We start from the raw sequence: 15,355 nt of genomic DNA, 5'->3' as shown, positions 1-15,355 counted from the left end.
ATATACTTGAAGCACTGTTTCTCAATGTCTAAATTATTCTCCAGATATAAATTAGGTACCTCTGTATTGCTATATTAATTTTCTGGTGTTGTTTGGGATACACTAGAGAATGGATTCATTACCTATTACTATGGCTATAAGATGGTCTGCAACAGAAATATTGCAAAGTTATCCTATTTGGAGACTTTTTATCCTTCCTCCGTTGGGCACAGAGATGACCCAAAGGAATTCTCCTTGGGAGCTACGTTAAATTGCAAGCCAAGAGTAATTCAAGTATTAAAAGACTCCATCTCAAAAGGAATTATCATCAATACTTTATTATACACACCAAAAAAAGAGAGAAGAGAAAAGGCCAGGGATGGAAAAGGAACACAGGGCCACTACTCCATTACCCCTAAAAGATTTTATGACCCAAAGTACCAGTTTAAGGCCGGTAAACTTTAGGCATTGAGGCATCTGGGACACCTCTGCCACACTGCTGCCACTGCAGGAACCTTTCAGGTGTGGGCACTGAGTGCTTCCTCAGTTTCAAGAATACTCCAGGCTCTGCTTCATCCCGTGGACTCTGGTCTGTCTCTGCCCCTCCATCTTTGTGCTCAGGTACATTTCTTCTGCACAGTTTCCTTAATTAGAAAATTTGTTTGATTTTTCTGCCATGCTTTAGGGTCAACCTCTCTTAAGATGCAGCCTCTCCGATTCTCCTTTCTTGGCTCCACTGACCACTGCTAACTGGTCCTATGATTGAGGCTCAGTTTCCCTGAACCCTTCTCACCGGGAAAGGAGATAGGGAAAAGTTATTTTCCTTTGATTTGTGAATGCAGAAAAACCTACTACAACAGTCTTGTCTTGCTACTTAAGATAATAAAAATTAGTTATCAGCTATTTAAGATTTATTTGCAGCCCCTGAATGCTTGCTAGCCGTGAGAATTGCACTAAAATCTAGAGTAAGATCAATTTATAAACAAACATTTTCAAATTTTCATTCTCCCGTGGAAATCCTAGAGCTGTCTTTTTATTCATAAAATTCCTGAATGATAATACTGGCCATCTTTAGTTAGGTGCTGTGGCAGATGACTCTAGGGTGTCCTAGAAAGAATGTTTGAAGAGTCCTAAGGAGTATAAATTAATGTTTTCTCGTATTACCGCTTCAGCAATGGAAATGGAGCTGCAGCAGACCTTGGTGCAGCTGGTGCCCTCCCCAGTGAAGGTTCAGGGGCTGAAATCCAGACTCTTTCTCCACACTCTCTGCTGCCCAAGACTTACCTCTTGTAATTAGGAGAAAGGAGCACCTTTTTGTATTTTCTCTGTCACGCCGAGACTGTCTTTTTGCTAGTTAGGCACTCACAGAAGGCACTTCTCTGTGATTCCCACCTCCCTCCCCCTCCACCTCCACTTTGGTAATTGACAGAAAGGCACTATTTGTGCTAGCCGAGGTCCTGATTCAGCATGTTATTTGTTCTTTTGGTTTAGGTTTTTTTTAGGTTACCAAACATACCTAGTTATTTTTTTCTCAATTTTCTTTTAAACAAATTTGTAATAAACTAATTAAAGGATATAATTATTTGTGAATGAATATTGAAGAACTCCTCACTTGATAAAGTATTTACACAGTGAATATTTATGTGGATGAACAGACTCCCAGATTTTGCTGTGTGTTTTGAATATTTCTAATTTTCTCCTGTTTATTATATGCCAGGTTGAGTATTGTGCATTTTTCATGTATTACAAGGCTTTCTATATTATAAACAGTAAATTACATTTTCTATGGTAATTTTATGGAACCTCTTAAGATATTAACAGAATGCAAATAAATACAACAAAATTAGGTTAAGCAGTTTAATATCCTTTAGCATTTTCATTTATTTATGCTTATTCTAATTCCCTAAAAATTTTAATAGTACTTATAACCAGAACATTTAAGACATAAATCAGCTATTAAATCATAAAATTATTAGTATTTTCTGTTTATTCATTCATTCATTCATTCACTCATTTATTTGCGTATCATTTATTTACTGCCTCTCCAAAAAGCATTTAAGACAACTTTCTATGAAGTTATTAATGATTTCATGTGCTTCTTCAGATGTGTTCTGTTGTAATTGAGCTTAGCTATTGTCTTGAAATTTTATGTTATCAGAGAGAAATATAATACTGTAAAATAGTTCAAACTGCCATTTTTGTTCAGATTAATGGTAGAATAAATATTTCAATAGGAGAAGAATAAAGACTAGGATTTATTGAGAATGTACTATGTACCTGATACCATTAGGTACTTTAAATATGTTTTTCCACACAACCCTCACAAACCCTCAAGGGGACTGTCTATCTCCATTATATAGACAAGGAAACAGGCTCACATGTCACACAAAGGAACTCACCTGTATTTCTAGGGTTTTACGATGCTCACCGCTGCTCCTAGCATAGTAGTAGGGAGAATTTGAATCTGACTGCGTGGCACCCAAGTGCCTGCTGTTTCTATTGTAGCATGATGTCTTCTCAAATGTTTATAAAACCTGACATTTTCATAGAACATAACTTGTAATAGTTGATAAAGCTCTTTCATATACATTATTATCTCACATCATCTTCACAACACTCCAGAAAAATAGATATTATGAGATAGAGAAAAGAATACACAAGTACAATATAGTAACTAATCCAAAACGTATCATGAGCCAAATCGTTTTTCCTGTGTGCTTCAGATACAGTGCTCTCTTAGTTAGCCCAGCTGATTAAATGCTGGTAGTCACCTTGCACTAAGATCCACTTGCATTTCCTGAACACTCATTATCACCAAGAAATATGCTAAAGTTTATCACCCAAGAAGAACACGAACTAGTCATCCATGCTACTGCAGCCCCAGAGACGAGCAGGGCTGGGGAAGAAATCATTGGCCTTTTCTAGCCCCCATCACGGGTGTCTGGTTGCCAAGATAGTGTGGTCTCTTCTACACTGGAGAAATTGCTAATTTTTTTTCCTGTCCTTTTTTTCTTTAACTTCTACCACTGTAATATTATACCATAGCATCTACTGCTTATTGACTTATTGAAACAGACATTAATATAAATTATAATTTCAGGGAAAGGGACGTTGAAATTATGGAAATATGTGTATTAAATAATCTTCTCATAGAATTTTGCCTGGAAGAAGATGGCCTCACTATCTGCTTTATTAGTTGATACTCAATCGACCATCTTTTGAATTAGAGAAATTTAGATAGCAATGTTTGCACCTAAACTATTTTTAAATTTCCAATGTCCTTTCTTGCTGGATCTATGCAAATGACTCAAGATCAAATAGTACTGACATTTGATATGCATTTATTCACCCTATTTCCAAGGGTTGCTTACTTAATTCCATTTTTTTGTGTGTGTGCTGAAAGCAAAGCAAAATTTATGCAGCACCTTGAGGCAACTTTTGCCCTTAGTGTCTGTTGATTTTGTTGCATTTGTTATTGGCTAGTTATCACACAGCAAGGATTTGCTTATCTTTCTAATTATGAAAAAAGCCTGAAGCCTGTAAACCCACATAAATCCTCATAGACAATGGCTAAAATTGCAAAAATAATGTCAGTACTCATGCTTCTTCACCGTTATAATGAAATGCTGTTTTAAAAAACTATCTGGACATTACATTACCACCTTCAGATTGAACTGCATGGAATCATAATCATTTAAATCCAAATTTGGCATATATTTGCCTTGGTAATACCTACATTTTTCAAAAGATATGCAGAAAAAGAATAATTTACAATAATGTCACTGGAAATACTTTGGGGAAAATTGTTTTTAACACATTTTTTGAATCTCTGGCAATGCCCTTTGTGAACTATGTGCCAATTACTAAGCAAAATAGATCCTTGAGTTCTTAAGGGATACATAGCAAGACCTGTGCAAAGTGCCAATTCTAGTACCACTCTCATATGGTTTCTCCAGCAAAATGCAATAAGTATAATTTCCCAAGCAGTCAGTGTACCTATCAGTTAGCAGACCAGAGCAAAGCTACTGGATCAGCTAAGCTCATTTACTTATATATGTGAATCCTGTACATACACACACGTTCACATATGGACATATATACACACATGCATGCACATACTCACATACATGCACATACATTCACAGACATATAAAGAGAGAGACGCACACAGACCTGCATATTCGTGCACATTTATGTCTCAGCAAAATTAGAAATTACTTCTTCCAGTAGACACTTGTGATCATTCACAGTAGTCAGAGTCATAAATGTTAAATCTAAAAATGTCCAGAGTCATCGTTGGGACTACATCTGTCCAGCAAAACTTGTCCTAGCATTACTGAATTTCTTAACAAATATAATTTCTGATTTTTCACTAAATCGCACTGACCATTTTCTCTATTCTTTTGAAATATTAAATGTCTACAGAATTTAGAAGCTGACAAAATGGTGCATCGTGAAGATTTTCTGTGTCTTTTGTATTTAATTGGTTATATATAGTGAGGAAAAGAAGACATTCTTACTCTTTTAAGGTATCTAAAGAAAATATCTAGAATGTGGTACTAGAAATAATTGAATGAATAACAACTTCAAATTGGTTATTTTCTCTGAAATAGTTGATTTCAATAGTGATAGCTTCATTACTGATTTTCTTTACATTTTTCAGTTGCTCCTTTTAACCTTTTTTAGAATTTTAACAACTAAGCCACTGCATTTATACACAGTTCAGTAGCACTTTGTCAAAACGACAATTTTTCATTAATAGTTTTACTTCTCTTGGGAAAGAATGTGAACCTACTACATAGTTCTCTTTTGGGTTCCCCCCAAACATTAATAAGCTGTTTTCATGGTCTTCCTATTTCTGCAAACTTAAGTCACTCCTACAGTGTCTCACTTAAGAAAAACAGAAAGTCCAGAGCATTCTTGAAATCAACAAAGGAAATTGCTTTCAGGAAATTAATTTAATTTTGCTGTCTAGTGAAAGTATTTTTTTCACGTGTCTGCATGTTTGTGTTTTCTTTGGCCCGTGTAATATAGAGGAATTGGTGAGGTTGTTAATTCTAATTTTAAAAAGAAAGGTTAATTCCTAAACTAATGAAGAGACTACACCATCATGATATTAGGATTTTGACTAAAGGATTTTAGCCTTTTGTTACACCAAAAAGAATTTTGCAGTTCTCAGTTGCTCTCTGTGACTAGGAGTCATGTCTGGGAAGGTGAAGCTAGTGTAGTGGAGGAAATAGAAAAGGAGATGGGGATGATATGAAGGAAAATAGGGTTACTTGTGTTGAATTCTTGCTGCTTCTCAAAAATCTGTGTTGCGCAGACCTAGTAGGATATGATCCTTCTTCACTGGCAAAGAAATCAAACCAGACAAGACACAAGTACGAAAAATTTTTTAAAAGAAAACACTGGCAAGTAGTACCTACCTTACATAATTATATATTTACTGCTTAATTTTAATAATTTGACTTGTCATACTTTAATATCCAGAAAAATTGTGTGTGGGCATATGTAAGCATATTAATCTGGAAAAAGAAAAGACTAGAAAAAGTAATGCTTGAAAACAGACAGATGGGCATTAAGTAGCTATGTGGTTATTTACAAGTAATATGCACTCTGTGTTATCTACATTTGATTTTTCAAACACAAATAGATTCATTTGTAACTAACCCAGAAGCTTCAATTCAGTATCTTTTTTCAGTTTCTGATAGACTCATAAAAAAAGAATTCACATGGCCAAAGTACAAGAAGAAAATCGTTACTTTTCAATATATCCATTAGGTCTTAGGAAGACTTCATCTAGTTTCATAATAAATCCTATTTTAAAAGAGTTCCGAGCAGTCCTTTTAAAAGATGCCTATGGTCAGAATGCAGATAAGGTGGTTATATAATAATTTTAAAGGAGAACAGCTAGGACCACGCCACATAAGCAGATGAGGCCTAGCAAGCAGGCCAGGTTATGAAAAGAATGGGCTTTCTCCTATTCCAGGGTTGGAGGACAGTTCCTCACAGAGTAGAGCTATCTAAACGCTCTCTAACCAGGCTTTATGGATCCACAGGGATCCTTCAAAACAAGTGCAGAAAATGGTGCAGGAAACACTGAGCACAATATCTCACCCACATGAGACTTCCCCAGGAAATCAGGCAGTACCTGTGGATCCCGTAGGTCAGAAGGGAGAAAGCCTTTGCAAAAAGTTAATCTGCTACCACAGGAAAAATATATCACTACCCTGTCTCTCCACCAGAGGCCGTCTTTCTGATAGTGTGTGATCATTTGCCATTCTTCAGGTCAAACTGTAGAGGCCGCCCCCAAAATACCTAATATTAATCATAATAAAGACAGAGGTATTATTATTTTTTAAAAATAATAGGCAATAAATCATCCAAAAATAAAATATATATGAAGAGTTTAAACTTTAATGCATAAAGAATCAAAACACTCTATAAAAATAAATTTAGAAACAAAACACTCATTATTTATTTACACCGCAATTCTAATAGCACAATATTTTTGATGTTGCTTCAGTCTTTCCCTCAAAGCTATCTGTGGATAATTTCATAGTTCTGTAAATCTTATACTGTGGTAGCGTTAACACTATTTGGGGTTAGTGCAAGACGTATTCTCCCAGAATCAATAGAGCTTATAAAATTTATTTCAGGTTATGGTTTGGAGTATTGGAAGTTACTTACTATGTACTATCTGGTTTCAATTTAAAATCTGAATGGTAAGATCATACTAAAGAAACAAATTAAGCAAGTTTTAAATGTTGTGGTTTTTAACAAATGGTTAATTCTGATTATTTTTATTCAGGTGCCGTAAATAATCTAAACTTTTCTTTAAAATTTAGTAAATAACTCTAAGATGGTTATTTTAATTGAATTCCTCACTGCTTCCAAAAAGCTGTCAATTTAGAATTCTTACCGAGTAAATAGTGTTTAATAATACTTCCAGTTCAAGATATATGTTTTTCTGCAATTAAACAAAATTAATTTTACTGTAATCATTAGGGACTCGTTTCAGAAAACTATAATAAACTTCTATTACATAACTAAAGGATGCCATACCATTTTTGCAATAGACCCCGTCCCAGCAAAGCAACATTTTAGACAATGGACAAGAAGATGTATCTCCTAGTGGCCAATGGAATCCTTATCCTCTTGGGAGGCGGGATGTACCTCCGGACACCATTACTAAAAAGGTAACCAATTTCAGATTAATGACACAAACCATGAACCTTGTGCTTCCATTGTAATATGTAATCCATATCTTGTGTCCTAACATCATTTCTAACTTTGTGATAAATTTAGGCTAAATATTATTCCACTATAGGGAGTTTGGTTAACTACAAGTACATTGAAAGGAATGAAAATTGAACATTGCCAAATGTTCAGAGTTGGTAATAAAATTTTATAAATAGCATCCTGCCACCTCTCTGCAGATGCTATCACCTCCTACTAGTGCCTAATATCCACCTTTGAAGTACAAGTATGGGAAGGTGTGTAACCTATACTTCTGACTCTCTTGGCTTTAGCAGTATGGTGTAGCCAATTTGCATAAAATGAAATTTGACTACGGAAAGATTAATTAACCATTTCTAAAATCGTCGCAATTCATTCATCTAGCCATTCATTCAGTAAACACTTAGTGAGCAACTGTGCGTGCTAAGCAGCACTACTACATGTTGAGCACTTGCTGGATGCTGGGGAACAACAATGAATAAGATACAGTGTCTCACCTTGAAGATCTTCAGTCTAGTGAGCTGCGCTGAGTGATAAGTAGGTAATTGTAATACTACATACATGTTAAGTTGCCATCAAGGGAGTATGAAGAAAGACACAAACCAGGAGAAGATAATTGCAACATATATGAGGGACAAGGGATTGGTATTCCAGAATATATTTTTTAAAACTCCTTCAAATCAATATGAAAACACATATAACACAATACAAAAAAGAAAAAAAGGTAAAATCTAAGAGGAATCAGGAGAATAAATAAACATTTTAAAAAACTGAATCTTTGTATCAATCATGCAAAAAAGATGCTATTTTACACTTACTAGATTCACAAAAATTAAGTCTGAAAAGCATAAGTTGTTTGCAAGTGTGAGAGCAATGGAAACTCCTTTATACTTCTTGTGGGAATAACCAGCTCAATCACTTTAGTATCAAATTACCTTATAAAGCTGAACATGCACATCCCCTACATGCCAACAATTCCCCTCCTAAGATGATTCTAGAAACACCCCTGCATATGTTTATCCAAGATACTTGTAATGTTTACAATAGTAGAAAACTGGAAAAACCCAAATGTCTACCACCAGAAAGGGTGCAAATAAATTCTGTTATTCACACAAAGGAATATTTTACAGTAATGAAAAGTAACTATAGTTATGACAATGTGCATAAGCTGTAAAAACATAATTTGAGGGAAAAAGTTTCAGGAGATAGCACACATCAAAAATACCCTATTATAAATCTCAAAAACAAACAAAATTAAAAACATATTGTTTAGGCATGAGTACATAAGTGAGAAAACTATTTTTAGAAGGGAATGGTTAACCTAAAATTTAGGATTATGGTTGTCGCTAAAGGAGAGGCTGGGGGTAGGATCAGAGAGGAAGCTGGTGTTATTATTGGTTCTTTTCTATTTCTTAGGTTGAATTGTGGTTCTTACACTGTAGTACTTAAGTTCTTGAGCATTTATTTTATAATCGTGCTGCATGACTTATATATACTACCTGATCACATACTTTGTAACCTAGCTGATGATTTTCCCCTTGATGACTAGTTTAGTGCTTTTTAAAAAAATATATTAAATATCAAATTATTTTACCCAAAATAATTGTTTATCCCCTGATTTGCAGGTGTGTTGCACGTGTTATTAATCTGCCTATTGGGCAATATCCAGCACTGCAGATGAATAGAGTAGAGCGTGATTGGTGCTGTGAAGATGGGCTTCAGGGTCATGAGAGCACCTGGAAAGGGCACCTGGGCAGTACGGAAACCGAAGGAAGTTGAGAGAGGAGTGGTGTAAAGTAAGGCTGGAGGGATAAGCAGAAGCCTTATCATGCTGGGCTTTATTCTGAAGGAAATGGGTAGTGGAACATTGAAGTGTTTTAAGCAGGAGGAAGACATGATTAAATTTTCATTTAAAGAGCACTCTGATAGCTTTTCAGAGAATGCATCATATCAGAGAGGAGAAAGACTGGAGGCAATGGAACCAGTTACGATTCTCTTGTAGTCCAGGGGAGGGTAGATGGAAGCAAGAGGTGGTGGAGAGAAATGCATGGATCCAATATATTCTTAAAAGGTAAAGCCAACATCATTTTATGATTGACTAGACGTAGGTCATAGGGGACGGATAAAATTTCCATTGATTGATACCCAGGTTTCTAATTTGGACAGTAAGTTGTGTTGTGTTATTTACTCAGATGGGAAATACAGGAAGAGTAATAGGTGGAAGTGGAGGACAGGAGGGAGGTTTAAGTTTTAATAAGTTGATATGAGATCTCTTTAGGGCATCTCAGTAGAAATGTTGTTGGATATTTGTATATATTTATCTGAAGTTCAGGAAAGAATTCCTACCTGGGATACAAACTTAGCAATCATCAATACATATGTTATAAATGAGCTGTAAGTGAGGCAGATGAATGACCCAGAACTCCGTGGAACACCAACATTTAAGAAATGTTCTCAGGAGGGACCGGCCTGGTGGTGCAGTGGTTAAGTGTGCATGTTCCGCTTCGGCGGCCTGGGGTTCCCCGGTTCAGATCCCAGGTGCAGACATGGCACCACTTGACAAGCCATGCTATGGCAGGCGTCCCACATATAAAGGGGAGGAAGATGGGCACGGATGTTATCTCAGGGCCAGTCTTCCTCAGCAAAAAGAGGAGGATTGGCGGCAGATGTTAGCTCAGGGCTAATCTTCCTCAAAAAAGAACAGAAAAGAAAAGAAAAAAGAAATGTTCTTAGGAAGGAGAACAGAGAAGGAATAACCACAGGTTTTATTGATAGTGTTCTTTCTACCACAAGTTAGGGAAAATTCAAGGGAAACAGCCTTGAACATTAAGGAAATATTTAGCTAACATGAGAAGTAGTCAAGATGTAGGGTAAGCCTCAGATTTAGTCTTCACTTATATAATTTTAAACACTTAGATTTTTTCCCCCTACACTCTTCCATTCTTGCTGTTGGCTTTATCCTAAAATCAGGCAAGGTAAGTATGACTAAATGCTCCTTGGATTTAGCAACGAAGAGGTCAATAATGGTCTTGGCAAAAGCAGCGTACTTAATTGATGGGGCAGAATCCATGGGAACCTGCATTAAAGAGTAAATAGAGTCAGAAATGTAGAAAACTCAAGAAAGGAGTTTCCTTTCGAAGGAAAGAGAGGATAACGGTAGAATCTAGAAGGGAATATGAGGAAGATAGAGGAATATTTAAGATGGCAGACACCTGATCATATTTAAAGGCTGACAAGAAGAAGCCATTGCTAAGAGTCAAGTGGAAATCTCAGAGAGGAAAGAAGGGAAATCTGGTTCTTTATGCGGAAAGAGGAGAGGAGGATTGTAACGGCAAGAAATTAAAGGTGTACCTATCATAACCAAGGGCAGGTTGCCTGGCCAAAGGAGGGAACCGTGTTCACTTCCAGAGTTGCAAAGGACTACTATAATTTTTCTGCAAAAGGAAAAGTCTTATTCATTTATTACTCTAAATGGAACTAACAGGCGTTTATGTTATCTATCCATACATCCATTTTACATGAAATCTATTTTCAAAGTCCATAATGTTATATTTAATCATATCATCAATACAAATCATGCTGATCAGTTGCTTGCTTTTCTACTTGCTATAAGTATCCCCATGCAATCCTGTATTGACTAAATATTTGTGAGCTAATCTTATTAATCTTATTAAAGGCTAAAATTACAATTTTTCTGAAGACTTCATTAGCCTTTTATACTTCTTGTCAAATGTACAATAATGTAATAGGTCTTTAAAATTTTATCATGTCTTTCATGTGTAAACTCGTTTGTGTCTTCTTCCTACTATCATGATAAGCATCTTCTGACTACCCGGTGTTATAGCAATTTTGCCTAAAGTCTAAGATTTTGGATCCTATAAAGAGATATGTCTACCTACTACCTCACAGAGTAGAGAGAATGAAGATTGCTTTAAATATTCAAATTTAGCTTTTCATTATATATTAATTAAATATATAAAGTTAATAGTCAGTGAGAATCAACCTAAGGAAATGAAAATGGTAATGGGATTATTAGCCTGGGCTGCAGGATTTACTGAAATAGGTGTGAAAATTGTACTATTATTGATTGAGTTTATATTTTACTCTACAATGAATGCCTTTTAAAGTGAATGTTACTTTTGCAGTTGTCACAAAGTGAGTAGTCAAGAGGCTAGACAGGGTGAGAATGGAAAATTAGAAACTGAGCTACAAGTGGAGTGAACAATCAGAGGAGAATAAATGGTGAAGAAGCCTTAGCCAGTGCCCCATTTGAGTCTGTTTCTCAAAGTCTCTGCAGAAGATTTTTTTAATCTTATCTCTATGCCTAGAGATACTCCTATGATGCTACTACTGTGATACTACTGCTGTGTAGTACTCATGCTGTGATGCTACTGTGATCAGACACTACTGTGATGCTGCAGAGATTCAGTGGGAAATCCACTTTAGAAAGACTTTGAACTTGTGGCTCTCTGTTCTGGCCATCATAGCTCTTTGGTTGAACTGAGATTGGTAATACTCGTGACTCTGCCTATCAGTACTCCAAGCACTATAGGAGAACAATTGTGGGTACCTTCCAAGCTGTGGATCCAGAGATTTAGACACACAAAATAATTAGACAAGAAGTGGTCATCTATCAGAAAGAATTTTGCTCCTGTATCTACTTTCACTGTCCTCTGTACCTGAGAGTGGCTAATCCACGGTAAAATGTTAAGGGTATTAAAGTCTGACTTTCTTTTTTCCTGAATGTCTACAGGTGAGATTGAACTGACTTGTTTGTTTAATGAGATAATAGTAGGTGGTAGTTTTTAATTCTCTTTTGCTATGTCAGCCTCCAAAATCTCAAATTCTGGTGTTCATTAATTCAAAAAGTCTGGGAATCATTGCTAGAAGAACATGTCACAGCCATGTAAGTCTCCCCCTGAATTCCAGGCAGTATTCCTTGATCACTTTAAGAATTGCTGTTACAAAATTTTGCAATTACTGAAAACAGCAGTGGTTTCAGAAGGAGTGTGTGTATTTTGGAGCCCGCTCCCATCACCCCCTTCCCTTCTGCGGTCTCTTGGATCATGCCACAGTCACCTTGGTGAGAACGATTGTGTAACATGTATTCAATATTACTCTGTGTCAGGCATGGTGCTAAATTTCTTCTTCTAATCCTCACAACCACCATATGAGGTGAACACTATTATTTTTATCCACTTTATGAAAGAAGAAAGTGAGTTTAGACTTTCTCAGTTAGAGACTTAGAGTTTAGGTCACTTGCCAAGATCACACAGTTGACTAACTATTTTAGAGACTTTCCTATATGTAACAGAAAATAGTATGAAAGACATAGAGTAAAATATACATGAAACCATTTCCGTTTTAAAGTCAGACAATATACTCTGACTTGGTAGAATCCTCCATAAGAATGACAGGGCTGTTTTTCTCTGATTCTGAAAAGAAAAACTCTTTAAAGTATTGAGAGTCTTAAACAGGTTGAATACCCCTGAGGAGATTTAAAATTGGAGGATAATACCTGTAGGATATGTTAAAATATTGGAGCTGAAAAACATTCCTGCAAAAAGGCTAAAGTGACATATTAAAAAAACAAATAAAACTGCAAACATTTCCCTGCTGGAAAGGGTAACCAAGAGACTTTGAAATCCCAGTGATATTAAATCTGAAAATTCTTTACTATGTCAAGACTAGGCATTCGAAGGCCTCTTAGCATCAGTGACTCGTCCCTCCCCAAGTGTCTGTTATTCTGGGTTAAGTGCTTAATGACTTGGCAGTTAGAGTAATAAAAATGGGCATCAGAGATCAGCATCAGGATGGACACAGTTGAAGAGAAAGGTAAAAAAATGCAGCTCATTTAGTCTTGGCTCACAGACTTGCCCCTTATGCTGAATTTGCCCATGATTTTCCCGCATCTAGAACGCAGCCTCAGCCATTAAGGGCCTTGGGATTGCCAGATGCTCATCATCTCTGAGGCATGCCCGGGAACTCATTAGGGGAAACTAAAAGAAATTTAAAAGAAATTATATGAGTTTTTTGGTCCTTTTCATGTTCTTTTTATCCTTTCTTTCATAGGCCCCTAAACTGGAATTTTTTATTTTTTCAGACCATGTGAAGTACTACTATTTTTTTATTAAATTTCTGGGAATGAGTATTCATTCCTTATCTTAATTTTGGCATGTGTCATGTTTCTTAGTATATGCATTTTACTGTTTCCTTCTATACAGAATTTAGAAAGGTAAGATCTAAAATATCTTTTGATGATCTTAAGTTGTTGTGCTGCTGACCATATGTCTAAGCCATCATTTGTGTTTCCAGACAACTGAATCAAATTTCTCCTGGGATTGAGTTTTCACGTGGTAACAAAAGTCAGTTTATTGTAGAACATTTCAGAGGGTGAGAATAAACTGATGTCGTTTTAAAAGGAGAAATAGACATTTAAAATGAAGACATAAGAAAAATCAACTTAACCTATACATTTAGTGATCTGAATAAAAGCATTTTACTGCTATGCTATAAATATCTTATCTAAAATATACAATCATTAAGTTGTAGTCATTAAAAAGGAACTTTCTCTCAACCTTTTTTCCATTAAAAACAAATATTGTTATCAGTACCCTAGACATGTGAAAATGAATAAAAGTAACTACAATTCTTAGCTTTTGTAATTTAACTGAGACTGACTGAACAATAGTGCTGTTGGAATCCCTTACATCGAAGGCGGGGGCTGCGGGTGGGCGGATGTAGCTTGCCTACATAGAAATGGAGGAAAGGCTGGACTAGGTAAGAAAGAGAGGTGAGGATGGAAATATTGGAAAAAGCAGGGTTAGCAGAAAGTAGAGTTGATCTTGAGGCTATAAGTCAAGATGTGGAAGAAGCAGATATGAAAATCAACCGGGTAAACTTTACGCATAAGAGATAAGAGACAAGGAAATACAAATGTTTATTTCCATCAACAGCACTGAAGTCAAGAATATCTGTTCTGGTTTAGAGAACAATTGAAATCAAAAAATGTTTTTGAAATTTTAGTGATTGTCAATGCCGTAGCTAAACTCTCCTTTTGCACAGAAGGAAGTACATCAAGTAGAATAAGTTTTGCTTGAGGCTTTGTATTTTTTCCCTCCCAAAGCAATATGCATTGTAAGAGTGATGAAGCCCCAGGAGTAATGCCTTGGCTTCATCAGTCCATAGGCAAAAGAGAAGAACAGTCTTCTCTAGCTCTGTGAGTACTGCCAAGCACGATCCTGACTCTTTTCTGATTCTCTTTCCCAAGCCTCGTGTTCTCCTCTTATAGGAGCAAATTTTGCACTGGTCACAGTAAATTTTTCTTCTGGTAGAATGGGCCATCACTGAAACTCAAAAACAGGTTGGAATCCTTTACATAGAATCATTTTGAACTACAACCATTTTTCTAAACAGGAAAAGAGGTCTTTCTGAGTCAGTTGGGAGGTTGAGATTCTCCTTGCTTCCCTCATGCTCTTCCCATCACCCCGACTCACAGTGGTGTCGCTTAGATCTTTGTATTAAGCAATATAAAGACTGCATTGATATCCATGGCAATGGCCGTTCTACTGAGACTGCCAAGCTTCAAAGAGAAATAGCAGCCAAATGCATTCGCTGTCAGTGAACTCTGCCCAAAAAAACAAGAAAAGAGTCAGTGAAAGGGCAGATTGATGAAGTCACACAATTATAGATTTTTAAGTTACAAAAAAAAAAACCCCACAAACTTTTAGCACAATTTGTTGCTCCCAGAGAGACATTTCTTACACAGATATACGCAGAGTGTTTCTCTTTACCAAAGCCACTTTTTTCAGAGGACATAAGATAAAAAAGGAAAGTGGAACAGCGGGAAGATTCCAAATGTGTGCAAATTAAAAAGAACCTCTATCCCTAGCAGGACTTTGCAAAGGACTCTCTGGAGCTACAATAATTCAACGCTACTTTCCTTGGCGTTTGGTACCCAGAAATAATCTGGAACTGTTTATTTGTGTAAAGAGTAAGTACCCGCTCCTTAATTTCACCCTTAGATTGAAAGAGGAGTGCGAAGCGCAGTTGCAGTCACACCAGCTGCCTGGGAGGTGAACATGCCCACCCTCACACAAACATCCCTCCAGCTTGGGAGGGGTTGGGAGTCGGACAC

At 36.3% G+C, this 15,355-nt stretch overlaps 1 protein-coding gene across 7 annotated transcripts in view; it reads left to right on the top strand.

Annotated features, from left to right (window-relative positions):
* Positions 1–15,355, top strand: part of LRRC7 (leucine rich repeat containing 7) — a 491,842-nt gene that overhangs the window by 416,143 nt on the left and 60,344 nt on the right. For 5 of the 7 annotated variants that reach the window (XM_070268844.1, XM_070268840.1, XM_023641858.2 and 2 more), the window contains one exon: positions 7,059–7,178. The exons of the other annotated variants lie outside the window; for them this stretch is intronic. In XM_070268844.1, the coding sequence (XP_070124945.1) occupies positions 7,059–7,178 (120 nt within the window). The remainder of the gene's footprint in view (positions 1–7,058; positions 7,179–15,355) is intronic. 7 annotated transcript variants of the gene reach the window in all.

This window comes from Equus caballus, chromosome 5, assembly GCF_041296265.1.
Source record: "Equus caballus isolate H_3958 breed thoroughbred chromosome 5, TB-T2T, whole genome shotgun sequence".
Taxonomy (NCBI): Eukaryota; Metazoa; Chordata; class Mammalia; order Perissodactyla; family Equidae; genus Equus; species Equus caballus.
The sequence above is the reverse complement of the archived record's forward strand: the minus strand, read 5'-3'. Positions and strand labels throughout refer to the sequence as shown.